This window comes from Corvus kubaryi, unplaced genomic scaffold (assembly GCF_017639235.1).
Source record: "Corvus kubaryi isolate FWS band 111438036 unplaced genomic scaffold, C.kubaryi_AGA036_p1.0 71, whole genome shotgun sequence".
Taxonomy (NCBI): domain Eukaryota; kingdom Metazoa; phylum Chordata; class Aves; order Passeriformes; family Corvidae; genus Corvus; species Corvus kubaryi.
Genome location: NW_024582059.1, coordinates 6,692,336 through 6,718,840, shown reverse-complemented (window position 1 = coordinate 6,718,840; position 26,505 = coordinate 6,692,336). Strand labels below are relative to the sequence as shown.

The following is a 26,505-nucleotide window of genomic DNA, read 5'->3' as shown; positions in this document are numbered from 1 at the left end:
CAAGGGTAAATGCTTCTAAACCTGTGGCACTTCCTTCATAAGAGAACTAAGCTTTGCCTAGGAATTGAAGCACTACAGTTTGCCAAATGATAAGAACAAACAACTGTACACGTGCTCCTCCTAAGGTTGTTTCACCACCAGCATGACTTTCAAACAGTAAAGCTGAAGAACTTGTGGCAGCCTGATTAAAATGCACATGGCAGCAGACGGTGACACGTGTGTCAGTAGACACATGAATATAATGTGTGCTGGTTTTTCTTTGCTTACTTCACCTGCAAAGTTTAGTTCCCTGTTTTGGGAAAACATGGTGTTTTTGCAACTAAAGAAAGCAGTAGGAAATACAGGCTACATTTTTCTGAACATGAAGGAGGAAGAGGGTGGCCTACAAGTAAAGAAGGCAAGACAACAAAAAATAAAGAACATAATGGTAGTTGTTTTAACATGCTCTAATTGAGAAGATTTATGAGCAACTTGTACATGACAGTTCTCTCTAAAGACCTTCCTCGTGCCCAGTGGTGAGGTACATATTTAATTTTGTTTCATTTTCCTGTACAGAATGCACTCCCTGAATAGACTTCAGCATGAGTTACAGCAGAAGACTTCCAGCGTTAACAAATGTGATCAAAGGACAAAGTGGTTAGAAAATAAATATCACGAAATTTGGGATTCTGCCTGTTCCTCTCCTGTTTGCCAGGGGGCTTGGATGCTGAGGAAAGCCACATTCCCCAGCAGGCCACATGGCAAACTGCCAAAAAGGTGTGTGGGTTGGATGGCAGAGAGCCACACAGGTGGTCCCTCAAAAATTTTCTGATTAACTCCACGGCCACTCCTTTCCTCAGAAGATTTCAGTCTTTTGCAGACATTATTTAACCCTCCATCAGATCTAAGAAACGGGATCCACTGTGCAGCTGGGAAAAGAATGTAAATAGATTGCCCTAAGCTCAAGAGTAAGGAAGTAGCAAAACTGGGAACAGAACTTCAGCATTGCTAGCTTCCAGGTTTCAGACTTAGATCACACTGTCTCACAAAAGTAAGTACAATTATCAAGGTACGAATCAGGTTCAGTTTAAAATTATGCAGCTTAGGACTTTAAGCTGAAAAAATTCAGAGCCACAAACCCTTCAGATTTTCCAACCAAGACAGCAAATGAAACCTCAAAAAGCATCTCAGTGAAGCCAGGGCCAGCACCTGTCTCTGGTACCAGATTTGGAAAAGTACTGTAGCCTACTCAGAGACTGATGAAAATTGGTTTAAGGAAAAACAGTAAACATGCTTTTAGTTCAATCCCTTAAAAGTAATGAACAGGCACATGTATTTGACAGAGACAGAAATACCAAAAACCTATGGAGATCATGTAATAAAAAAACCTCGTACCTGAAGGCACATTGCAGGCATACTTCTGCTAGTAAATGGAAATGAAGACCTCAAAGCTGCAGTAAACATTTGTAAGAATCTGTTTTTGTGCCAAGACTTTCCTGAATAAGCCTCACTGTTTCACAAATGAGAAAATTCCAAGTCACCGTGTAACCGTAAGTTTTCAGTTTTCTTTTAACTCACCTGGCAGCATCATGAACACTCCTAATTTTTTCTGAAAAGTTGAGAAGAGCAGCATCTTTCTTTTGAGCTTCCTGAAACAAACAGAACAAAACCAAAACACACACAATCCATTAACATTCCACCACCATGCCAAAGTCCCTAAGTCTGGCTGTTCTAAAGCTTCTGGGAGGGCACTTAAAGGTTTCTCTCCCGCACTGTTTTTCTTCCCATTCAATCCTAACACAACTGAGTGGAAGACACCCCTTAAAAAAAGGCAGGGATCAGAACTGGAGACTTTAAACTACAGCTTCCATTTTGCAGTGTACAATAACAGCTGCTTCTGCCAGTAAACACAAGCCAGATGTATCAATAAGGAATGTTAGGGAAAGAATGATGTACTGATGCCATTGTCTGAGCAGATATGATGCTTCCTGCACAAACATCAATTAATACCCTATTGTTTGCTGGTTGGAAATCTGTTAAGCCAGTTTATACACAGATAGCCAAAGTCATATAGATGCATTTAAATTCTCTCCCTTCTAAAATCAAGACATTTGAAAGGAAGGAAAAATAGCTTGGAAAAAGACTGCAGCAGCTTTAAAAAACACAAATCAGTCATCAAGGGAGAAAATAAAGCTATCAAAAAGGCTGCTCAGAAGATTCAATGGGAAGATTGAGAGAATATTTATCAAAATAAGACACTTCTACAGTGTAAGAATTTGGGACAGTAAGAAAAAATCTAAAATGAAGAGGTTTGATGAAGGCAAGTTTCTACATGATATAAAAACTAAAGCTTTCCATGGGGTTCCAGATAGGATGACCAGGTATTTTTGGTGAATTTTGTGGCAGGAGAAGAAAGGTGAAGATTAGATCAAAGCTGTGAGAAAGCTGCTTTTTTTCTGAGGCACATGGTCCCTTTTATTGTCTATCAATTAATGGACCTGTATTTGTAGAAGTTGCTTATACCAGCAAAATAGTTTTTCTATACCAGAGCAACAAAATGCAGCAGACTCATCCCAGGTTTGTTTGCTTTCGTATCCGCCAGCTTGAGCAGTGACGACAATTTAAATCCAACAGCATTGCCAGCATAACCTCCCTAAAAAGACACAGTTTGCAAAAGAGCACATGAGAAGCTGAGGCATGACATGAGAGCACTGCAGTATTAACAAGGAAGTATGGTCCATCAGCCATCTCCCTTTGGGATGTCACTTACCGCATTCATAATATTCCCAGCCTGAAGGACCAAGTGCAATATGGAATGCAGTTCCTCACAAGTCATTAACTCTGTAAGGAACAAGAAAATTGCTGTCTAACAATTGTTTGTTTAGAAATATAGTCAGTTACCAATCTCCTCTTCAGCTTTTTTTTAAAATTTGACAGGAAACTATAATAAACTGAAGAGGTCGTGGGAAAAATAATGGCACTATATACTTCCAATTCACAAGCACAACTAACAGACCTCAAGTGTATGTTCAGACTTTAACTTAGCAAGTGTAGTATTTCCAAGGCAACCTCCAGCAGCTAAGGAAACATTTGGGGCCTAATCCTGCAATGTGTGAAGTGTCTCATGCAAGCAGTTCAGTATCCTCACCACCTACTCATTGTTCCAGTGTGAGGCAAGTGTTCTGCACCCTGCAGGATCCATTTGCCATCTGCCAGGATTGGGCTTTTGAACAATTATTCTTTTTTTAGGAGACTTGGCCACAAGGCTTGAAAAGATAACAGGCAATGTTTAAATCTTCCTTGCTTATCCCACTCCCACTATGAATCATCATTTTATTTCTGTATGATCACCAACTCAGAGCAGCATTTATTTTACTTGTCATATCAAAGATGATTTAGCACAAAGTTACATTCAGTGTGACAAAGAGTCAAATGGAACAAAACTGCCTTTTAAAGCTTTCCCATCACACAAGCCATTTGTAACACTGAACATTTGTAAATATATTCATTCATGTGCAAAATGCACAGCAGTGTTCCATCTGAATTCATACACTTTTTCACCCAGCCACATATGAGCAAAAAACCAATATATGTGCAAAAAAAAATGTATGTGCACCAGAGGGATTGCCTTAGAAATAACATGTGGAAATTCAACACTATAAAGAGTTAATAAATGTGGTACAACAAACAAAGTAACTCCAAATTTGCAAGTGCCCATATGGCAAGAAAATCACCATGAGCTGGTTTTAATGTAAGGTACTATATTTTACATTAATGAACAAAATAAAAGGTGGAATCCTCTTGATTGCAGTGTAAATACTTTTAAAAACTATTTTGCTTCCAAGTCCACATTCTATAATCTATCCTGCATTCAGCCGCTCAACACAATACAGTAATCAATCATTTTGGAAGCACACAGCCCTTGTACATTTGGATTTCAATACTGGCGGCCTAAAAACACAGAAATAATTAAATAACCTTCGATCTAACAAGCTATAGGTGAGGAAGCAAGGAGGAAGAAAGAGGAGAGAATAAATCAGAGAATAGCAAATTTCACAAGGCCAAGAGGAGAAAGCAACTTCTAAAGACTTCCCACAGTAAGAGCCTGCTCCGCGTCACTGTGGCATACATCCATTTGCAGGCTAGATGAGAATCCACTAGGCTGTTTAGACCATCCTGACCCTTAGTGATTACCAGCATTAGAATTGAAGTAAATATTCTCTCAGTTTAATTACAGGAAAGAAGCCTAGGAGACAGCAGTAGAAAAGGAGACAAAATTCCTAAACAACTTCAGGCTATCAACAAACCCTGAAGTGAGAAGACCAAATGGAGAAGTGCGCATGACAAAGTGGACTGAACACAGGGACAGCCCAGTCAGTGATTTGCGTGACTGGCCTGATGCAGGAGTTGGAGACCAAAGTGTCTCCTCTCTGGAGGGAATTAATTCACCAGTTTACATACGTCCTGGGTGAAGGACAAGGAGGACATTAAGGTGTGGCTGCTTTTATACATAACATATTCCCTCACATATGTCTGTTGCTCAAAACACAAAGAACAATGATTTGAAAGAGATCCCAATAAAAGGCCAAACTCAGACCTAATCCTAAGGTACTGCACACTTTCCTGAGTCAAGGACAAGTTCAATCCCCACTGGTGGGAAAAGGCTTTTTTCCCTTTGCTTTCACTTGAAAGGACTATTCTAATCACCAGCGCTCATAGTTGAGTATTTTACTTACTGCACCTTTTTATACCACCAGAAGCAGTCTAAGCAGTGATCTACTAGCCTGTCAAAAAATTTCCAACATGAAATAGGAATTTCATATTGAGGGACAGGACAAAGAGGTACTCAAGATACTGTAAAGGGTCAACATTAATGTTTAACTGAAACCAGGAAATCAACTATTTTCTTGCAGAGTACAAGACACTACATTACCTAAAAAGTAACCAGCTGCAGCAGTTCAAAACTTGTGAAATGTAAAGAACAAAACACGTAGACAAGCATAGAGAACATTAGCAGAAAACAAAGGAATAGCAACAGTATTCTCTGCAATAAAGATTTTAACCTATCAATACTGACACCTCAAAAGGAAATGGCACACAGAGAAATTTAGAAAAGTCATTTTTTTCAATGGATCTCTGAAAGAATGAGCAGAGAGGTGTAACAACCACATTCCATCAGAGGGAGAGCAGTGCAGGAGCGAGCAAACTGTACTCAAAAGATGACATCCTAATTTGGTCATGGACACCTTTGTTTCTGTTAATTTAGGATACATTACTTATAGGCTTCGAAAATGAATTTGTTGCTAGTGTATGGAAAGTCTCCAGATTCTTGATTTTGGAAGGAAAGATCCACCCTGATGGCATTTGTCATTTGATGGGAGTTAGCTTCCTTTTAATAGCTAAGGTACCTGAAATTCAAGCTCTGGTCTTCGTAATGCAGACTAATTAACATGCTAACAAAAACAAGAGTATTAGGCATGTCCCAACATATTTAATTACCTTTTGTTGCCCGTCTTATAATTTTCATGTCATTCTGTAGAGAAGCACAGGAGGGTGAGAACTCCGTCTCCAACACCATGGCTTCAATCCTAAGAGCATAGCTGGAGTACACAAACAGGTTTAGAACTGACAGCCAAAAAAGAACACTTATCATAAACAGAATAAACCTACTATCTCCTTACTTTGGCACCTGGATTAGTAAATACATGAAGGAATCAGCTTGAGACAGTTTTGATACATCTCCATCAAAGGCTTTTAATTTCTTTACCTAGAAAAGAGAAAAAAACACTAGCAAAGAATTTTATCAAAGATCAACTTGACTTTGGAAGGCAACACCTTGAAAAGCAGTAAATTTAACAGAAGGCATTGAAAAGTCCACCCAGTGACTGAATGGCTTCACTGTCTCAAGCTCCTGTAATTTGCACACACCCCAACCACAAAAAAATCTAAAAAATAATGTCACTCTTCTCCCAAAAACTGGCTACACAGTCCAACAGAAAAAACCATGATGCCATCACTCGGATTGGTGATTCTGATTTCTGATCAGTGATTGCTTTCATCACTATGTTTAGGATACTGATGATGATCTGAAAAATGACCCTCAACTCTTCCACAACTGTGATGTACATAATTTAACTGTGTTCAGAATATCCAGCATAGGACTGCCTTGATCTTACTGGCATGATGCAACTAAACTTTAAGTTACAGGTTTTTTTTCAAGATACTTGCTTCAACCATTTCCCCTAAAATGCTCTTAAGGGGTAAACTTCATCATCTTGAGTTTGTATATTTTTCATTCATATGAAATATTTTAAAGATAAATGCACTCTTGCATTTTAAGTAATTTGTTGTCAGTACTCCCAGTACTCTGAGGACACCATTTACATGCAAAGGAAATACCACTGCATTAATTTTGTTGATCTTCCTTCCCAGCTCCACCAAAATCCATATATTTGCATGATCTGGAAGCCACCGATCCACCCACTTACTTACTATTTGTTTATACAGAAGAACTGAAAAATACATGCACATATGTTTAAGCGTAACTGGAATTTCTTCCATATCTTCCAACACAGCAACTGTGTCCAAAAGCAAAGCTCACTCTCAGTTACACTATTTCTTCATTCAACCAGACCAACAAGTTCACACCTAGCAGCACTTGTATGTTTCCACTGATTTAGACATCACCTCATCATCCTTCCTGTGTGTAACATCACACTTAAAGCCCATTCACAACCACATTTACACAGATAGTCTTCAGTTTTAGAAAGCATATTCAGCTATTTGAGAGAGGGACACTACACCAGGGCATCAACAGTTACCCAGCTGCCATGATTTAGCAAGATATACACTTTTTTTTTAAAGAATCAGCCTACAAATTAATCACTTCAGGTATTTTTCTGCTTTGACAGTAAAAAAGTAATTGATCTGTAGTGAAAGACAATTATGCTATGCCAAATCAGGGTTCTGAACTAGTAGGAGAAAAGGATTCTTTTAACAGCTTTTTTCTGCTTTATTCCCATTTTTCCACATCATAAAAAAATGGAAATGCTGAGAACACATAAAGAAAGAGAAAACAAAAAATACGAATTAAACCCAGAATAAAAATGAATTTCCTTTCGAATTAAAAAACACATCAACAAACAAATGAACAGGAAAAAAACCTAACAAACTCTTATGACCAAGAAAGAGACCTCTAATCAGAGAGCAATTTTTATTCAGGCTATCTAACTCCATTTCCTAACACTGCCAGACCCCCATTTAACTCAAGACACTCAGACAAAAGCTCCTTCTAAAGATAAACAGCATACCCATTTTTTTTAGGCCTGAGAAAACTCCTAATTTACTGAGTAATTCAAGAAGTCTGCCAACAAAAAAACAGGAAAGACCAGACTTGACATTCCTGATAATTCTAAGGTGTTAAACGAGCAAGAAACAAACCCAAAATAAACACTTTTTCTACATCATTAAGTGGGGAGTGGGAGATGTCTCCTATCTCAGTCTTTAAAGGTGTTCTTTAACCTAGCTTCCCAAAAATAGTGGTCTGCAACCTAAACAAAAAAGCCTGCAAGTTCTCCAACCTCATTTTAGTATCTTGCAAACATCAGATTTTGCCTGAAAAGGATACAGGCATTCAGATATGGGAGAGAGGGAGGAAAGAAAGAAAAGCAGCCCACCAAAAAAACCCACGCCACCTCACCAAATTCATAGCATATAAGCCACAGGTAATTATAGGAAGATGCAATTTGAAGACTTAAATATACAAAAAGTGAACAAGAAGAGATCCTGAGGCACTCACAGGAATATTAACTTACTGATGCTACCAGTACTGTATTTAAATATACTTTCAACAGTAAGTAGCAATCAATGTTTTCTATGTGGAATTTTAGTTTTACATGCACTGGATGAAAACCTCTTTCTTCTACCCTAGTAGGAAAAAGGCCTGAAGTGGTACAAGGGATTCTAAATCCCAGAATTAGTTCAGAGGAGGAACATTCCTACACATGCACAACAGAAGACATTGACTGAGCCTGCCTTCTGATGGGTAGGATGGGGTGTGAATGTCACTATGCAGAAAGCTTTGGCCAATAGTCAACCCAGAAGAAAGTCTGTGTAATCAGACTTGAAACAAAAATGTGCTCACCACCTGCTTACACTTTTCCCAGCCTACATCTACTGCCTAACCCTAACACTGTCTCCTCCTTAGATATCCCAAACTACCTTTGTAAGAAGCATCAAGGCAGCTCACCCAAGAAGCCCAAAACCCTAGGATGGTGGAGAACAGTGACCCATTCCACAAACAGACAAAACAGGAACATGACAGAGTTGTATGGTCCTTTTCACCACGGAATTTGGCAAACATAGCCTCGTTCTCCATACATGTCTTAAGTTTTTCACAGACAAGACTAAATAATCTCTTATCTTGGCCTTGAAACAGTAAGTAGTCTGGGAAGAAGCTACAGTAAAGACAGGATAGCAATTTTTGTGTTCCCTCTTTCTTAAAAATTTCATAATTGAAAAATAATTCTCACCATGCGGGGAAAAAAAAAAAGTTATTTGACTTTATCAACACTACCAATAAACTAAAAAAACCAACTTCTGAACCCCAAAGCTAAAAATTACAGGAACACATTTTGGATGTCTGTCATTACACATTCCAAGGGAGACTATTCAAAATCCCATGGGACTGTCTCTACTTGCTGCTGCCATATTGTCCAAGTATTCCGGAAGAAAACCTAAGATTCTCTGATGGCTCCCAGAAATGGGAGTCAAATTCAAATACCAACTGCAGCCAGGAGCTGCAAAGAAACTATGGGGATTGACAACTATGTTCACTATTAATAATGTTAACAGATATAGTAGATCGGTTTATAATTAGTCCGAGAACACAAGAGAGCTAAAAAATGTGGTTTATTATAAAATTTTAATGAATAACCCTATCAGTTCTGGCCTTGACCTTCTCTCTTCAAGCACAACAAAACTTTCCCACAAGAGTAGGCAGGCACGTACTGAGATATGGCAGTGTAATGTGTGTATGCAAGAGAGCATAATTACATTGTATGCTCAGCTCTGTATTACTCAAATTGGGTGCAGAGCTACTAATTTAATTTTTCATTATATTTGTATACGGAATATGCATTTGCACTGTCCATGCATGCCCATGCACACTAAATCTGATTTTAGATACACAAGGTTCTCACATCTGTAATTTGCTTTATTTCAAGAACAGTTATGAAACATAGAAAGCCTGATCTTTGATTTGATTTGTGAACAACTGCAGTAGAGATGCCCATTGCAAGTATGTCATTATACCTTGCAGACACGAAAGCTACTGTATTCAAGTTCTTGGTAATTTTTGAGCTACCAGTAGCACTTATAGTGGGATTTTACTTTATGGCATACAACAGGTACCTTGCAGATCTTGTATCTATGCAGGAGCTTTGAAGAAGAAGAATAAACATTTTCTCTGTGGTTTTTTAATTATTATTTAATATGTCCATACCTCTGCAAATAATCAGGACACTAACAAAAAAGAGAGTTAAAAAATACCAAAGCCCCAAAAGGCATCACAGTGGAATCCAACTGCAAGGGCATGTGGGAAACCAGCTGATGGATGAGGGAGTGAGGCACCATGGGGTTCACAAGCCTGGGCAGTGGCAAACCACTATCAGCAAATGATAAAAAGAAATGGAGAAAAACCTGCAGGTAATCATAAAGGGCAAAAAAGGAAGAGGAGATGAAAGCTCTGAAGGATGGTCTGCCCTGTAAAGCACTAGCTGAGGAAAGGAGGGAGCAGTTAACTACAGACAGGGTTCATAAAGGGTAGAGCTGTTCCAGTAAAGCAGGTGACGGATGACCAGGGTTTGAAATCAGAGCACACAAGCAAAGGACAGGCTTGAGACATTATTAAGGAAGTTAAGACATTGTGTTGATAACCTGGGCGTGCATGTGTGTAGGTGAGCTGACTGCCAGTATTATATGCGCTCTTCTGTATATATTTTAAGTACAAATTCTGGCTACTCTAGCTCGTTAAACACTGGACTCTCTCAACTTTTCCAGTCTGGGCCTGCTGAAGACTGCAATGATATGCACATAAAAGCAGCTAAAAGCTTCTTCTCTGCTTTAGTCAGGATTCCAGTAAATTAAAGCTGTCAGCCATTTCAACAGGATATCATTCAGAAACAGCTAGGAATCTTTTCAGAAGTGATACAGCAGAGAAGACCAGTGCTTCAGTCAAGGTTCCCTGGAAAAAAAACCAAACTGAAAAAAGGGATGAAGCAGATGAGATTCCAAATAGGTGTTTCTTTCTCCTTAAAAAACTTCTAAGCACAGTATGGTACAAACAGCAGGACATCTAAGACGGCTTAAACAAAATCAGTGATCTTACCCTACTTGTTAATGTGTTGAGAATTTTTATACATTTGCTTGGACTTTTTTCTAACCACTGTATAGTGGCCAGGCCATACACCCACAAACAGCCCTGAACAAAATGTTGAGCGGAGCCTTGCAGCAAGCTCCATGATGGCCAGCTTCAAGTATTTGTCAAGTTTTTCAAATTAAACATTTGAAAATACCCAAACGTTTTAAGTTGTAGGAAAGACTTCACAGCAGTGCCAATACGTCAGTAATAGTCTTACTCAGTTCGAGAAAAACATTCAGTAAGGAGCTGGTATTTGCCATTTACATGCAAAAATCTCAACAGCTTTGATAGCTGCTGGGATTTTTCATAGAAAACAGCTAGAAAATTAGTAGTACTGACACCTATTTCTGCATGCAAATAGAGCTGCCACATTACAGTACTGCATTTAGAATAATTTTAAAGACAACAGATGTTAAATGTATTTGTTAGTCCAAGTACCTGGCCTCCATTGTCAAAAATCTCGAATACCATCTCAGGTGCCTGAGATACTATAAACTGAAATGATCTAAAATATGTCAAAAACGTCAAACAAGTGACCAGGGGCACATTCATGTAATGTGACTGTGTATCACAACACTTCTAGAGAAGATACGATTGGAGTTCAAAGCTGGTGTTTATTCACACTAGGTAAACTGTAAACTTAAACTTCTTGGTAAAAAAGAAGAAACAAAATAGTCCAGAGTTGCCCTTGCTAAAGCTATGAGCAGGAATGGCATTCCTCTCCCTCCTTTCACTTTTACAGTTTAAGGATTTATGGTAAAATGGAAAAGAAAAAGCAGAAGACATCTCAAAGCACAGTTACTGGTGCAGAGCACAAGCCTAGCAGAAGGCACTTGGCTCTCCGTCCAGCTTGCAAGAAACCTGTGCATACAGGCAAATGTGACTGTAAATACCTGAGCTACTGCAAAGGGCATACAGAGAGGAACTGCAGAAGCCCACCCACGGTTACACGAGACAGTTTGCCCTGGTAACTGAACAGCCACTAACCTTTTAGGATAGGAGTGCTTAAGTCTCTGCTCAGAGTAATTGCCAACTCTTACAACAACAAAGCAGGTCTTTAGGAGAATAGGAAGTATCTTAAGGGCAATCCCAGGGAATCCTTGCTGAGGATGGGTGCAACATTGTGCAAGGCCAATGTGATGACAGCTTGCCAAAGGTATCTCATGTGATATGGCAAAAAGAAATAAGGGAGTATTAAACAGAAGAGGGAACAGCAGAACAAATAACACCACTTCACCTGGTATCTCTAGTGATTCTGGATTATTTGTATATGGGGCCGTAAACTTCTGATGCCTTTCCCTTAGCAAATGGTGAATCACTATTCTAGGAGACAGCTATTCAGACTAGGAGGCAGGCAATAAACTAAGAAAAACTAAGGGGACATAGCACGAGAACAATGAACATACATTTAGGGGGAAAATAGTGAAAAAGAAATAAAAAGCTCTGAGGCTCCTAAAAAGAACGAATTTTTTAACTGCCTACACTAAAATTTTAGGAGCCACTGTAGTGAGCGACTTACTGGACCCACTTATTCCTTGGCCACATCAAGCATGAAGACGTGAAGGCATGGAAACATTTTTCCATACCAGCAGAATCATCAGTCCCTTCCATTCAGGATTTTCTCCCTGTCTTGCCTGCCACCACCTACCCAGCTCTCAAGGGGAAAAATCCAAAAAGGTTAAACAATTTCCTTTTTCTGATGCATGAAATCAATTAAATACATACAAACACCTGCACACTGGAAAGTAGCCTCTTTCCAGCTTTCCCATGGGAACAGCAACAAATCTCATGTCTGATACCCCTCAATTTCTAATACTCTCCTGTATCACAGAATATCTTCCATTAATTTCTCAAGTGACTCCTTCAAAGCACTTAGTAAGCTCTCTGGCCCCACGATCTTGAGGGACAGACCTGTTGTCAAATCAATAAACACACCTTTTTACTCTTAGTAGTACCTATTGGGTAGCTAATGCATCCAGTTGAGCATTGCAGACAAAATTGATAAAATTCAACAACTTACATTACAATGCTAGCTGAATGACAACAGTTATATCACACAGACTACATTAATAGAAAGATTTTCTACTTGTCATAAAATAACAACCAAGATCTAAGCCAGAAAGAGGAAAAGAAGAAAAAGTACTTTTCTTTCAGTCTAATTTTCTGACTATACACAAAGTTAACTAGGAGTCACTCTCTTTCAAGTGAGCACTCCATTGTTCTCTGACTTTCAGAGGAAGGAGATAAGTTCTGTTTATATAATGGAATATGTACTAAAACGCAAACAAAGAGGGAAGAGGTTTTGAGGTCCCAGAACTACTGTCACCTATTTTTTTTTTTTATTAATTACCTTTCAACTTGGTGATATCCCCCCAACTCTAAGAGATACATTAATCAAGTATAAAATAACATAACACAATTTTTACAAGATTCTCTGCAAAGGCAGCCCAATTTAGGGTCATAAATTTGACAGCAAAGGTTTTAACATGTTCTACTGATGACTGGACCTGAGATTTGCTGCTCTACAGAGGAAACAAAGTGCTTTGACAGTATGACCTCGAAATAGTAAAGCATGTGAGTTGAGGTTGATCTGTATGTGGACCTTAACTTAGCAATTTCCCAAGTTTCAGTCACTCACTTTGATGTGAAGCACTCAGGCAATTCTAATGCTAATTTTGTCAGGTTTGTGGTTTACATTTCTCTCAAGTACATACAAATGGGTCAGTGCCAATAGTGAGCAGCCAAGGAACTGTACATCATTAAGCAGGGCTCCTAGGTCAGTTGATGGAGCTTCACCTCTTTAATCATGTGAATAGACTTGAAGTTTGGGACTGGAAGGGGAAAAGCTGCTCTTGGATGTTGGTCATATGGTGATCACAGGAACACTGAGAAGGTCATGCTAGTAATTCTGTGCCTTCTAACACGTCTCCTTTGAGCACTAAGCCATGGTAGCAAATTCCACGGGTGCTGCACTATTGGAACCCAGTGACCAGGCCCAGGAACAGACAGATCCCGGATGCACCAAGCAGGCAGTGAACCAGATGGCAAAAAGGCAGCAGCACAGGGCTACCAATATCCAACTCACAGGCACTGCAATGAGAAAGCATGAGGCAGGTGCCAAAGAAGGGAAATTTGTTTGCTTAGAATATACTTGGATTCTGAATTTTCTGACCTCCCTAGAGCAAGTTACCTGTACATAGGAAGGTTCCAGATCTTGCTGTCTATGGGACAAAAGGGACATCATAAAAACAAAAAAATGTCTTATCAGCTCCCTAAAAGCAGGTCAAATTACTTGATGTGAAGGGAATGACTACACTGCGACCTCAATACCATAAGTCAAATGAAGATTAAATTTTTGCACTCAGTGGTTCCCTATTCCCTACTCTCAGGAAGGCATTGAGATTCCTGTTTTACAGAGCTTCATGTTGGAATCCCAGTAAGCAAAATTCTACCAAAAGTAAGTTCCACGTAAAACCATTATTTACCTCCTCTGCTTCTGGTAACAATTTAAGAAACTCATGTAGCAGTTCAGAACCATAGGGCTGACTCCTTCCATGATAAATATCTTCAATGATGGATTCAGCAGACCTTGAAAAAACAATTGAGCATATACATTTCTAACACTTGCAGGGTGAACAGTTGCACAGATTCAAAAAGCCATGCCTGGGCTACTCAACAGAGTTATAAAGAGGTTGTGGATGCATCAGTGTCCACAGCAGCGCTGCTCCAACACCATTTCGGTGATGCCTTTATTAAAGGGCAACATTATCAGTGAATACAGGCAGGAGTGAAACAGCTCGCTCTTAAAAAAGTTCCTCACATTGCCCCTTCCTAATTGTTTCTAAAGAGAGGAAAGGCAGTTCATGGGCAGTGTTACAAGAGGTTACATGAGGCTTCCCTTAACCATACCTGAAAACTCCCTTCAACTGGTTAACATCAGCAAACTCCAAATGTTTGCTGCTAAGTCATAAAGGCGCTCAAAACTAAACATACTAGAAAACAAATTATGTCAAATTACTTTTGAGAAAACGACATAAAACTGAAAACTCCACAAGGAACAGAACACAATGTATATATTTTATGAGAACCACAAAGAATTCTTACTTTTTGAATTGTTTGAGAAATATCCCAATGTTCATACTTCGTTTTGCATCCAAAATGGAAACCTGGGAGAGAAAGCAAGAGAGATTAATCTAACAATACCTAAGAAAATAGCGTATAATGCAGATATAATTTCTTAAATTGCTACAGGTAACTGTTTGCAGTTGCCACCAAATCCCAGGCCAAATAAATATACAGTCACTTCTTATCAACTGCAAAATATATATTATATATACTTATATACTGCAAAACTAGTTTATACCACAGAAATACACAGCACACTCACATCACCTTTTTCCAAGTGAAGCAAAAAATTCCATAGCAACATATAAGGAAGGAAGGAATCAATATTTCTATTTCATTACAAAGTAAAAACATTCTTCTTGCTTATTTCATAACCCTGCATCTACAAAATGTTGCTTATGCAGTAATACACTATATTGCATTTGAAAGCCCCAAGATTAGTGAACACCGCACTTCAAAACCCATGTAAATTCAGAGGTTTTCTGACAAATGTGAGGATGGGATTTCTAAGCAGAGGTCAGGTGCATTACTGATTTAATTCATGCCAACTAACAGCCACACTGATTCAGGGGAAGATAAGTAAGTCAATCTTGAATCAAACCCTGAAACAGATGATGCTCAAAACTGTTTGCTTTACCTAGAAGCAAACAGAAATCCATAATAAAATAACAGTCTCTCCCAGCTTTGTATTTCAAAGTTGGTTTGCTGTATCATCTTACATGTACAATTCTGAGGATTAGGCAGAGGGGAAAAAAACCAAACAAAACACCCTGCAATATTCTCCCCTAATTTTGTAAAAAATTTTTAAATAAAAGTGCCTCTTTTATACTAGTTTTTCTTCCTGTACCAGCATACAAGTTTAAACCTGAGAGGCTTGCCCTGTTTCAGCAAATTGTGTCCTTAAGGTTAAAATTTTACCACAGCTATTCTAGTGATAACAGCTACAAAAGTCATGAGATTTACAAGGACAAGAGAATTGTTTCACCTTAACAGTTCCACCTGACTGCTACAATAAAAGAGCTCAGTACATATAGATGTTCAAGACTACTCTTGGACTCGCATGCTGTTTGTGGTTTTGACAACTGGAAAGGCATTTTGACCTTTGTAACAGTGCTCAGATTAGAAGTAGATATATAAAAGCAACATTGGCATTGTCACGAAATTGAATTAGCCTGCAGTCAGCTGGTGACAGTGAAAATAAAGGTATGATTAATGGGCTACCCTCAACATACACCTCTCCTGAAATAGTGAGTCATATCGAAAAGTTTTCTGAAATCCTGGAATTTCCTCTCATCTGAAAACAGCAAAGACTAGAAAACACAGGAAATATCAGCATATTAGTTTTAATTAGATGATTGGTAGCCTGAAGACCTTCAGTTTTAGCATATGCAGAGATAAGGGGACAGATTGTGGTTTATTCTCCTGTTATCTTAAGAGCTGAGAGGCCCCCAACAGATCATTAAGGAAAAGCCCCTTAACACAGGACAGGTTCAACTATCTCTCCCCCTGCAGTATCTAATCTTTTTCAAATGTTTTACTGCAGGGACCTCTCACTGACCTCTCTAACTGTAGCTCCAGTCTCCAGTTGCTCCGGTCACCCCTAATTCTCTGATTTCTCTGTACTACTTTAAGCCTATAAGCTTCACCATCATTTGGCTTTTGGTTTGTTTGGGGTATTTAAGCATACTCAGAGTTAATCTTGTGCACATTTTTTAAATCACAGTCAGTAACTGCTACAAGAAGACTGATCGTCAGCTGAGTAAACCTCTGTTTTCCATGGCACAACTCAGATTTACAGTACAACTTCAAACAAATTACAGAATTTTTTTTTTTTTAATATCTCCCCTTGAAGAAAACAACAGACGGGAACATACACAGCTGCACTTGTCTTATCAGCACAACATAAAAATGTCATAGCTCTTCTCAAGTACCAGGATTTTACACACACTTCTTGCTCTGTATATGACTGTACTCTATTTCTCCCCTGATTTCTTGTTTAAGCACACAATCAGAACAAGGCTCAGTTTTTGGTCACTCTTTGCTTGGTGTCTACTTCAAGCTTATCAGAAGTGTTTGAAAATGCTGTCATTATGTAACTACCTTCGAGGAGTTTCCAGATGAGAGCACAAGGAGGAGAAAAGGGGAACCTGGCAGACACTCCATAAATACAAGTTCCTACTCCTTGCACACAAATACACGATCTTCCATCTCACATTCAGTTACATATTAGATTCATAACCTCAGCCTGAACATCTGTTCACAATGTCTACTCTTCTCCACTGAGATTTCATTTGATTTCGCTCATGCAGAGCACTGTCTGCTGTTGCTTTTTACCCTTTAAACATTACCGCAGCTTTTTCTAAATTCTGCTCAGTCTGTTCCTGTCTTCTGCTCACACACTGCTGCCGGCACTGCACGTTTCAGGGCTCTGTTCACCACCCAAAGAGGCTTTGAAGTGCTGTCCACCAGTAATACCCCCGGACTTCCTGACTCAAAAAGTTACACTGGACTGTAACTGAGAATTGAGAACAGGCATTCCTAGTCTCACTGGGATTCTCTACAGCAAAAAAAACCTCTCATACGGTTTCTTATGATTTACTTTAGATAAATTCATGAGAGCTTTCTCCATTCTCATCTTCTACTCTCTGAAACTGGAAATACTGCAATTCTCTCAGATACTTTCCACCATCTCCACACCTGCACTTTGCTATCCAATGCAAAGCATCACAGGTCAGACACTTGCCACCTCTGCTTTATAAACAGTGCAATCTTTAAACCAAGGACAGCAATTTACTCATGAATCTGCTTTTCATCACCAGAGTATTCAACCCAGCACATTTCCAAAATCTGCAGTGGGCACAGATCACACAATAACAGGCCTCAGTTTGACAAATGTTAATCCACCACAGACATATTCAGTTTTCAAGGCACTATGAGAAGGGGAAAATTAGCCTGAATACCACGGTGAAGCTGTGTTGATGGTAAGAGGATATCTACTCCTGAACCCCAACACAAATTTGTAATCAATGCAAAAGATTCAGAGGAGTGTCCTGGGAGACACAAAAAGACCCACATCAAAACTGACTTTGTAGTGACTGGAGAAATGGAACAGAAGTTTCTTGCCATGAAATCATCAATGAAGAACAGAAACATGACAAAGTGGATTTACTTTAACAGATCAGTAAAACAAAACATTGTATGCTTTCTTCGCATAAGAACAATGGGGGCTCACAAGGTGGGATACAGTTTACAAATTACAGCAAGCGTGGAACAGCCTGGTGGCTCAGGTTTGGTGCTGAAGTTTAGGTAGGATATAAATAACTTCCTGTTTCAACTTCCACTTCACATTACAACACACTACTCATCACTCCATGCCTGGAGTCACGGTGCAGCAGAGTGAACCTAGCAGCTTACTAAAGCGCTGTCCCACTCCGTGTCATCCTCCCTTGTCACGTTCCCAGCCTGCTCTCTTAGGCAGGTACTGGCACTCATCTCATCTGGTTCTTGCTGTTAGTTCTTCACTGGATTAACAGGTTGAATCAGCTCTCAAGAAGGTGGAATGAGCATCTGAGCAGGCACAGGGAAAACAGAGAGAGGGCATATCTAGGGGAGGGGACAAGAAAGAGAGATTCTGTTCACTTCTTCCATCTTCCTTCTCTCTGTTCTCGCTATCCCTTTGCACAGGTTCTTGAATTCACTGCACCCTTTCACAAAGTCATCAAAACTCACCCAAAGAGCAGAAGACTACTGCAGCAGAAAACAAACTAAGAACCTCACAGCACTCTGCTGAGCTGCTTAAGTATGTTTACAGAGGGTGCAGTATCTGCATTATATTATCCAATATCTGTCCAGAGCCAGCAGACAGATGGGGTGAGGTGAGAGACAGGAGCAAAGACACAGTTTGAAGGAGAAAGCAAGACTAATTCCCCAGGCTAACCAGAAGCTGTTCTGCCCACTCCGCTGCCAGGCTGATGACAGCCTGGGTGAGTGCATGTTGTGCCACACTGGGACACCACTGAAGAATGGGGAAAGTAAATTGGTGTGTAAACTTAATCTTGCACCCCCTATTTTTCAGAGCCTCAAATTACATGGAACCATAGGGCAAATTAAGCCTTTAGTGAAGGAAACATGTTAATTAATCTCCTAAGGGCTTGGTGAGGGCTTGTTTACAAAAAGGAAAGCATTTGCTGTAGGAGTTTGACTCAAACGTCAAAAGGGACTTCTGTTATAACGATGATGTTACATCTAAATTCCCTGTATAAATCACTGTCAAGTGAGGAATTAGAAGGACATGCAGTCTTGTAAGCCTTACATGTGTAGAACTTTTACCAAAACTGCTCATAATTTCATAATCAACAGCGATCTCTGGCAAAGGTATGAAACCCCAAATCTCCTCCACAGTCTCTGGGGCAATGCCCTCAACACTGGCTGTAGAGTAACTCTTCACCACTTCCACGGAAACTTCACCGTTGCACCAAGAGGGACCCCATAGTGACAACAGTGCACTCTCTGGCCATGCACTTCTGCACAGCAATTCAGACATGTGCTATTTTTTTCAGATTTGGATCTAAGCAAAAGTTGAGTTTATGCACTTGAAATTATCTTGAAAATTCATTGCTGATATACTGTGCCAGCTAGGCTAATTCCATTATGTAAACTTCAAAGAACAGTTTTCATTGCTAGACCATAAAGCACTGTCTAAAATCAACCGTGTTTTACACAAAAGGAACAGAGGTACCTGAAACACAAAATGTCTTGTCCACCTGCCCCTGCTGGCCAGCAACACGGCCACAAACAGAACTAGAGCTCCCTCAACCCCACACTAACACGCTCTCCACAAGGTCACACTGATTCTGCGCACCTCAGCCTGCCCCCAGCTCCTGTCAGCCTCTGTAGGTTTTACCAGGGCGAGCTGAGGATAACCATCCCACATTAAAACAAGTGCTGGCAGCAGACAGCACCAGTGGCAGGAGTCACAAACAAGGCCTGGGCCTCCGATCTCCAGCCCCTTGCTGAACCATGCCTGCAGCAGGGTTAAGCACGTGAGCTGCTGCGCATCTGTACTTCCGCACTTCCAATAACACATAGCATCTGAGGAGGGAAGGATTATCTCCTTCCCTCCTCCCTAAGCAGATAGGACTGCAAAGTCCATTAACACATCAGAAATTGCTCACCACTGTTTGACACACTGCTGCAGCATGCTTGACAAAGCTTAGCGAGCGAGCTAAGTGAGTTTTGTCACTCAAGGGGCATCACTCAGAGGCAAGTCCTGTTGCCTCGTCACCTGCCACGTGCAAAGTCACCGTGGGAGCCCTGAACCGGCGTGCACAGGCATCAAGCAGGGCAAATACACTGCACCACCAGATCAGACAAACAAACATCCAGACAGACAAACAAAACCAGTAACTTTTAGCAAGGCAGGGTTTTGTTTCCAAGGCATTGTATATTGGAGAATCCCTGGTTTTGCAGGCCTCTGATTTTAATCTTTAACATTGCATTGAGTTCTGGAGCACACTGGGGTTTTCTCTGACCCACCTACTGCACTCTATGGGCCACGTTCAGTTTATGAAACTTATTGTAATATTTAATAGAACTAGATCTTTATCACACAGCAGTCCTGAAAGGGGGAGCTTCTGAGGAAACACAGGAGGCCGGAGCTCTGTACATCTGCACATGGCACAGGAAGTCCACTCACCACACTCCTGATTCAAAGATGAACATAGCCTGAAAACAGCGCAGAGGTTAACGACTACCTCTGATGATGGCCCCAATTACTACTTCCCAATGTCAGGGTTTCAGAGCCTGCAATACACATGCCTTTTTAAACCTTTAATTTTAATATGTACAACATGCATGCTATCAGTGCACTGGTTTCTCATCTTGTCCCTTCTGATCTTATTTTGACATCTCCTGAGTCCTGCAAGATATCAGCAACTTCAGGTACCTATTTTCTCACTAAAAATTGATGCATTGCTACATCTCTTAGCCTCATGCCCTCCGTATTTTGTTTACAAGCTAACACGTATGCAGACACACACCAGTGATTAAATCTGCATTTCAGCCCTCCAATTACTTCAGAGAAAGATCACTTGAGACAATTCAATTCAGGCGTCACAAAGAGGCTGTCTATAAACGAGGATTTAAGAACTAGAAAAGCTACTTATCAGTTCCCTGGAGAGTGTCTGAACCTGAGAGTACTCATTACAGAGCACTCCTCGCCACCAGAACAGAAATCAGTGGCAATCTTCAGACCTTCTTGGAAGGTTATCTTCATGTCCAGAAAAAGCAGGGAAGATGAAATAAAATTTTCCTTAGCATGAAAGTCATGCTTATGAAAGTGGAAACTTTAAAATTACCAAATAACAAGTACTCTTAATCACAATATTATATTCTATGTCCTTGGTGTCATACTTCCCTTCCTGATGCCTCGAGGACACTGTGGGCATATACAGCATTAACCCTTGCAAATAGGACCCTCTTCTCTCCTGCCTGGTACATGTTTGCATGTACAACACCTTGTTTGCATCACAGACATAGAGGAAGAGCTGAAAAGACAATACAATTGTGTTCCACACTGGAAACTCACAGGCCATCCAACATGAGTAAATACAGATGCTTTCAGCTCTCTCCACTTATTCATATTTATTTTAACAGGTGATCAAATCACAGCACTTAGCAAGTTAAAATAATAAAACACAGTTAGGTCTTTGAAAAACAAATATGTGCCACCAAGAACAAAGAGTTTATGCTTCCCATCATTCCCCTCTCCTTTGAATCAAGACAAATTTGCCGTAAGGATGAAACATGACAGAGAAAGAGACAAAGGCGAGGCAGAATTCACATCAACTCCTACAGCATTATGTAAAAAAGAGGTTTTACTTTAATTCTTACCTCCTCTTTAGTCTCTTTAAACGAAGACTTTAAAGATCGGTTTCGGGAGTCCTGGGGTTTGGCTTCTTCCTGCTGCCCAAAAAGTTCCTCAATTGTCTTTGTATCAATTTGATACTGTGGTCTTGCAGCAATTGTCCAGATATTGTTTTTACCACGGACTTGCTCTTCAGGGATAGTTTTCCAGAAAAAGCTCCGCATTCGTTTTTTTTTGCCGTGGCTGTCGTGCCCATTTACCAGCTGTGGAGGCAGAGGTATGTTGGGGCCAGGCAGTGGCGGAGGGGGGGGTGGCGGGGGCGGCATTCCCGGGGGGAGCGGAGGGGCCGGGGGAGCCCCTGTGAGGGGACATGGCGCAGGGGGCAGTGATGCTGCAGGCTGAGAAAGTTGAGGTGCTGCCGTCGTATCCTCGCTCATTAATCCCGTTGCGACTGGAATAGCCCCATTTTCTTTATCATTGACCAAGGAGAGACAATTCATAACATGCATTTTACAGCCTCCCTGAAGAGGAGAGTGTTACTTCCTTGGATGGGTTTGAAACATTGAACAGTCAGCGCAGCAGCCACTGGGATCACGCCCTCTCAAACCCTATCTGCCAGCAGCAGCAGCAGCACAAGAGGGGACTGTACCATCTCCGCAACCTGCAACAAAGGACAATAGGGACACTCAGATCACAGACACTGGACATTGTCCCTTGCACTGAAAAGACACCAAATCTAAGGTACAATGGCTATCAAGTTCTCAATCCAGAAGGAAAATTTAGTGAATCAAAAGTCTTTCACAGGGCAATTGTTTAATATTTATCCACACCGAGATTTCAAACAGCTTTAGGTGCCTAGATTTCAAGAACGTATAGAAGTAAGAATACCTCTAAATCACCCACAGTAGGTACCAAAACTACCTGTTAATCTCAGCTCAGAGCAATTTTGTAAGAGAATATATTTATCTCAACTTATTAAAACAAATATTATTCCACTGCTAATTTCAGATATGCTTTTAATGCTGACTGCACACAGTTCTAACTATGGTACTGGATTAACTGGATCAAACAGACCCTGTTTAAATCCTTTGAATTCATGGTTCAAATCCAAACTGCATTAAAATACCTAACAATATGCTGATGATTTAACCATCTAGGCTAATGTAGTACTTTTTTAGCCTTTCTATTTTTCATACGATTGTCAATAAGGGAAAAAATAGTGTGTAGCCCCTAAAGTCTCTATGTTTGCTGAGCACAAACTTACAGTATTACTGGTCTGGCTACACTACCTCCCAAAATACACTCAGAGAAGAAAGACCACAGTTTGATTAAGCTGCCCTTTATAATTTACTTCAGCATCTAGGTTAACAGAGCCAGCTCAATAACAGAGAGAAAGGACAGAGAAGCTGGTAGAAACAGGACCCTATACATCCTAAGCATTGAACATATGCAAAGCTTTAAATAATTAGGAGAGTTTTTACCTGTAGATTACCATGAAACAACTTTAAAAGAATCACAATGGGTTTTAGCATTTTTCTTACACAGATTCCTTCTAAATAAAAATGCTGTTATTAGCAGCAAATCTTCAAATAAGAGCACGACTTCCACAAACCCCACAATTTTGATAAGCCAAATCTATTGAAACAGATTTAATTCAAAAGTCTCAGAGAAAACAAATTAAAGTTTTTCAAATACATCTGGTATGTATTTGATTTGTATGTATGATTTGTATGTATCATGAGGAATCTCATGATTTTATGGAAATTTGGAAGCTATCTCAAAAACAAAACAGAATTTACAAAAAAACAATTTTAAAATTCAAAGATACCACACAATACAAACTCAGATAGGAGACAGACAGCCCCTGAGCAAAAAGCAGTCACAGGAAAATTCAACAGAAAAAGCTCAAGTTCAGCTAATGCACTGGCACAAGAACAACATCAAATCAGAAATTTGGCACTGGCTTAGCGGTATGCCTCCTCAGCAGGGTTCACATGGAGCTAATAGCAACCCAGATCAATTTGACATTGTATAATGGTGATGAAAAAACTTCACTGTTTTTGCCAGAGATCCATCACTAGACTGTACACGAACAAACAGATCCAAATCATAGAAATGAGCCTTAGGGCAAATTCTCTCTTGGTCTGCAAGGACTCAGCCACTCACAGCTTCACTGAAGTCAATGGAAAAGAACACAAAATCATCCACTGTACCTTTTCTTCTCAAAAGCTTGCACAGGTAGCAATGAACTCCTCTCTCCTGTTTCGGATTTTCTAATCTTACACCTTACGTTATCCGGGTGTTTACAAGAATAGAAAACGTATATAAAAACCTGTATGAGGTTTAAATCACAGGAGTGATGGAAAATATTTCAATGGCATGGTAAAAAGGAGAGAAGCTACAAAGAAAGTGGATCAGGATAGAGTGTTTCAAATTTAAGTCAGCATTAATACCCAGGTGCTATTACAGGGCTCTGTATGTTCACACCTCTCCTCCCAAGTTCATGATCATAGAAGCAGAGAGGCATAAAAAAGCAGGTGCAAGGTGGTGGAAAGAGATTAACCATTCAAAGCAATGAAGTGTTGCATTAATTTAAAGAAATACTCAACTAGGAAAAACACTTTTCCTCCCTACTACTTATTTAAAAATGAAAAATGTATTAGCTAGTTTTCCACCATCACAAAGCAGTATTCAACATTATTATTTTCTAACTTGGGTTCCCACACATCCCCCCCAAAAAAAAAAAAAGAGAGACAGACAGACAGACTGACCAACCATGCCCCAGGCAATGTTCAAGAACCTCATTTTGAAACTTTCAATAAATCCATATGCTTTAGGAAAAACAGGATCAAATCCTAATGAAACAGAGTTGCAGGCAATGAATCATCAGAGTCCCAGCACTAATACACAAGAGTGGAAAACGACTGATCTCAGACCTGAGTCCTTCTGAGCTAGACAAGAGACACTCCTAGTGAAAGGAGTGGAGAAGACACGGGGAAGAAAACATCCCAACCTAGATGTAAAGACAGATAGAACAGGAAAAACTGTTTTCAATCCAACGAGCCCTGTACTGCTTTAGATGAGGTAACAGTCAGCCAGAACCAGGAAAGGGGAGGAATCAGTATTTGGAAGGAAGGCATGAAAGGAAAAGGCACAGCATAAAGGCTGGCATTCAGCTTTGTCTTCTGACAGATAAGCACAATCCAGGTGACAGAGGTCACCTGCTTGTAAGAGGATGGCGGTCTCGAGTTACCAAAGATACCAGGAGACTGGTCAGAATTCCCTTCTCGTGCTGCCTCTCTGGAGAAGCAGCTCGAAGTTGTTCCCAGTGGAGGCTCCCACCATTACCGTGGGTGGGAGAGGAGAGAAGCTGGCAGCTAGGACAGGTTCTGGGCTGCTTGCTGGTATCAGCAGGTGCCTCTGAGCAGGAAGCACAGCAAGAGGAGGTGGGGAACAACACAGCCGTTCCAACTGTGAACTACAGATTACCAAGACTCGCTGGGACTGGGATGCGTAATAGAAGCCAAGCAAAATTTTAACTCCTAAGGAGCCTCTGCACACTTTTCAAAGGATTAAAGGGGGAAAAAAAAATGGACCAAAGAACAAACGTTTAAGATGTCGCAATTATACCTCATTATTGTATGTTTGTTATCCAAAACAGCCCGAGAAGCACCAAAGCTCTAAAGTAACAGCTTTACTGCACGTTTTAATTGTGTCCATATTTGGCATAACAGAAATATTTTATTTCTTTGTCTCATTCATTGTTTTAGCCAAGCTAATCTAACTTGGAAATGTAATTTAAAAGTTAGAGGGTGGGAACAACTTTCTCCCCAGGCAAGAAGAGAAGCACTCTAAAGTAATTTGTTTCTTGCAAAAAAGGCAGTTGCCACTGAGACGGACAGAGATTGTGTTTGCATACACAAATTAACAGGTGAAGTGCACGATGCACTGAAGGGCATTTCATAATTCATGCTGCAAGACACGACTCCCTTTAACCCACACCTTATGTTCTCCCCTGCCCACGTTTCTGTATCAGGCGCCCTCCAAGTTCTCATGAGAACAACGCCGAGCCCAACCACAGCATTTGGGTGTCTTTGCTGCCAGTCTCAATAACAACCCTCCAAAGAGGCAAACGGAGCAACTAGTTGCTGACTGCAGACAGAGAAGCTGCAAACGCCGATAACCAGCCCCTGATCCTGCCAAAACGTGCAGGTTACAAAGAACACGCAGCTTACACGATACGGCGACTTCGCACTTCCCCACTCAATGCATCCCACAAAAGCCCTGTAGGGCACCGCATCCCTGCCAGCCGGCCCGGGCTGGGCACCCGCGCGGGGCAGCGGCCCGGGCCAGGCAGGGACCTGACGGGGCTTGGCCGGGGGGATCCACTCCGGCTATTTTTTGTTCGGGCTCCCCAGGGGCCGCGCTCGCCCCGCCGCAGGGAAAGGGCTTCCAGGGGAGCAGCGCCCAGCCCCACCGCCGTGCTCTCCGCGCGGAGCAGGTGTCTGGCTGAGGTGCCCACGCGCCCCTGAGGGGGCCCTGCCGCCGGGACCACCCGAGGGGCCGCGACGCAGATCCTCGCTCCGTAATTCCCTTCCACCGACACCGCAGGCCAGGGGGCAGCGCGGAGGGCGCTGGCGGCTCGGCTGCACCCGGGGTAACACCGCGCCCGCTGCCGCCGGACCCCGGCGCCCCGATACGCGCCCTCGGGCTCGGCGGGAGCGGCCCGACCCCGCTGTCCCTCGCAGGACGTGGCGGGGGCAGCGCTCGCTCCGCCGGAGAAAGCCGGGGCCGTCCGGGACAGCGCCCGCCCCGCCGTGCGAGAGGAGCGGCGGCAGCGGCTTTCCCGCCGTGGCAGGGGCTGGCCGGACTCGGGGTCCCGCGGGAAGGGGAGCCCGACTCCCCGGGAGCGCTCCCCCCTCCGCCACCCCGGGAAGGCGGCGAAGGACCCCCGCAAGCGGACGGCAACACCCCTGCGCTGCCCGGCCGCGCCCCCGGCAGCGCGGAGCCCCCGCCCGGCCGGGCGGTCCCCGCGCCCCCCGCTCACCTCCGCGCCCGCGGGAGCACGCGGCGCAGTCCAGTCCGGTCCGGTGCCGCCGCCGCCGCCGCCTCCTCC

General features: G+C 41.5%; 1 protein-coding gene across 1 annotated transcript in view; it reads right to left on the bottom strand.

Moving 5' to 3' along the window:
- Window positions 1–26,505, bottom strand: part of FHDC1 (FH2 domain containing 1) — a 36,992-nt gene extending 10,487 nt beyond the window's left edge. Inside the window, exons 1-9 of the mRNA XM_042050013.1 lie at window positions 26,437–26,505; window positions 21,416–22,050; window positions 14,504–14,565; window positions 13,885–13,987; window positions 5,661–5,746; window positions 5,479–5,579; window positions 2,750–2,820; window positions 2,525–2,632; window positions 1,558–1,628 (exon numbers count right to left, since the gene is read on the bottom strand). Of these exons, the coding sequence (XP_041905947.1) occupies window positions 1,558–1,628; window positions 2,525–2,632; window positions 2,750–2,820; window positions 5,479–5,579; window positions 5,661–5,746; window positions 13,885–13,987; window positions 14,504–14,565; window positions 21,416–21,898 (1,085 nt within the window). The 5' untranslated portion in view covers window positions 21,899–22,050; window positions 26,437–26,505. The remainder of the gene's footprint in view (window positions 1–1,557; window positions 1,629–2,524; window positions 2,633–2,749; window positions 2,821–5,478; window positions 5,580–5,660; window positions 5,747–13,884; window positions 13,988–14,503; window positions 14,566–21,415; window positions 22,051–26,436) is intronic.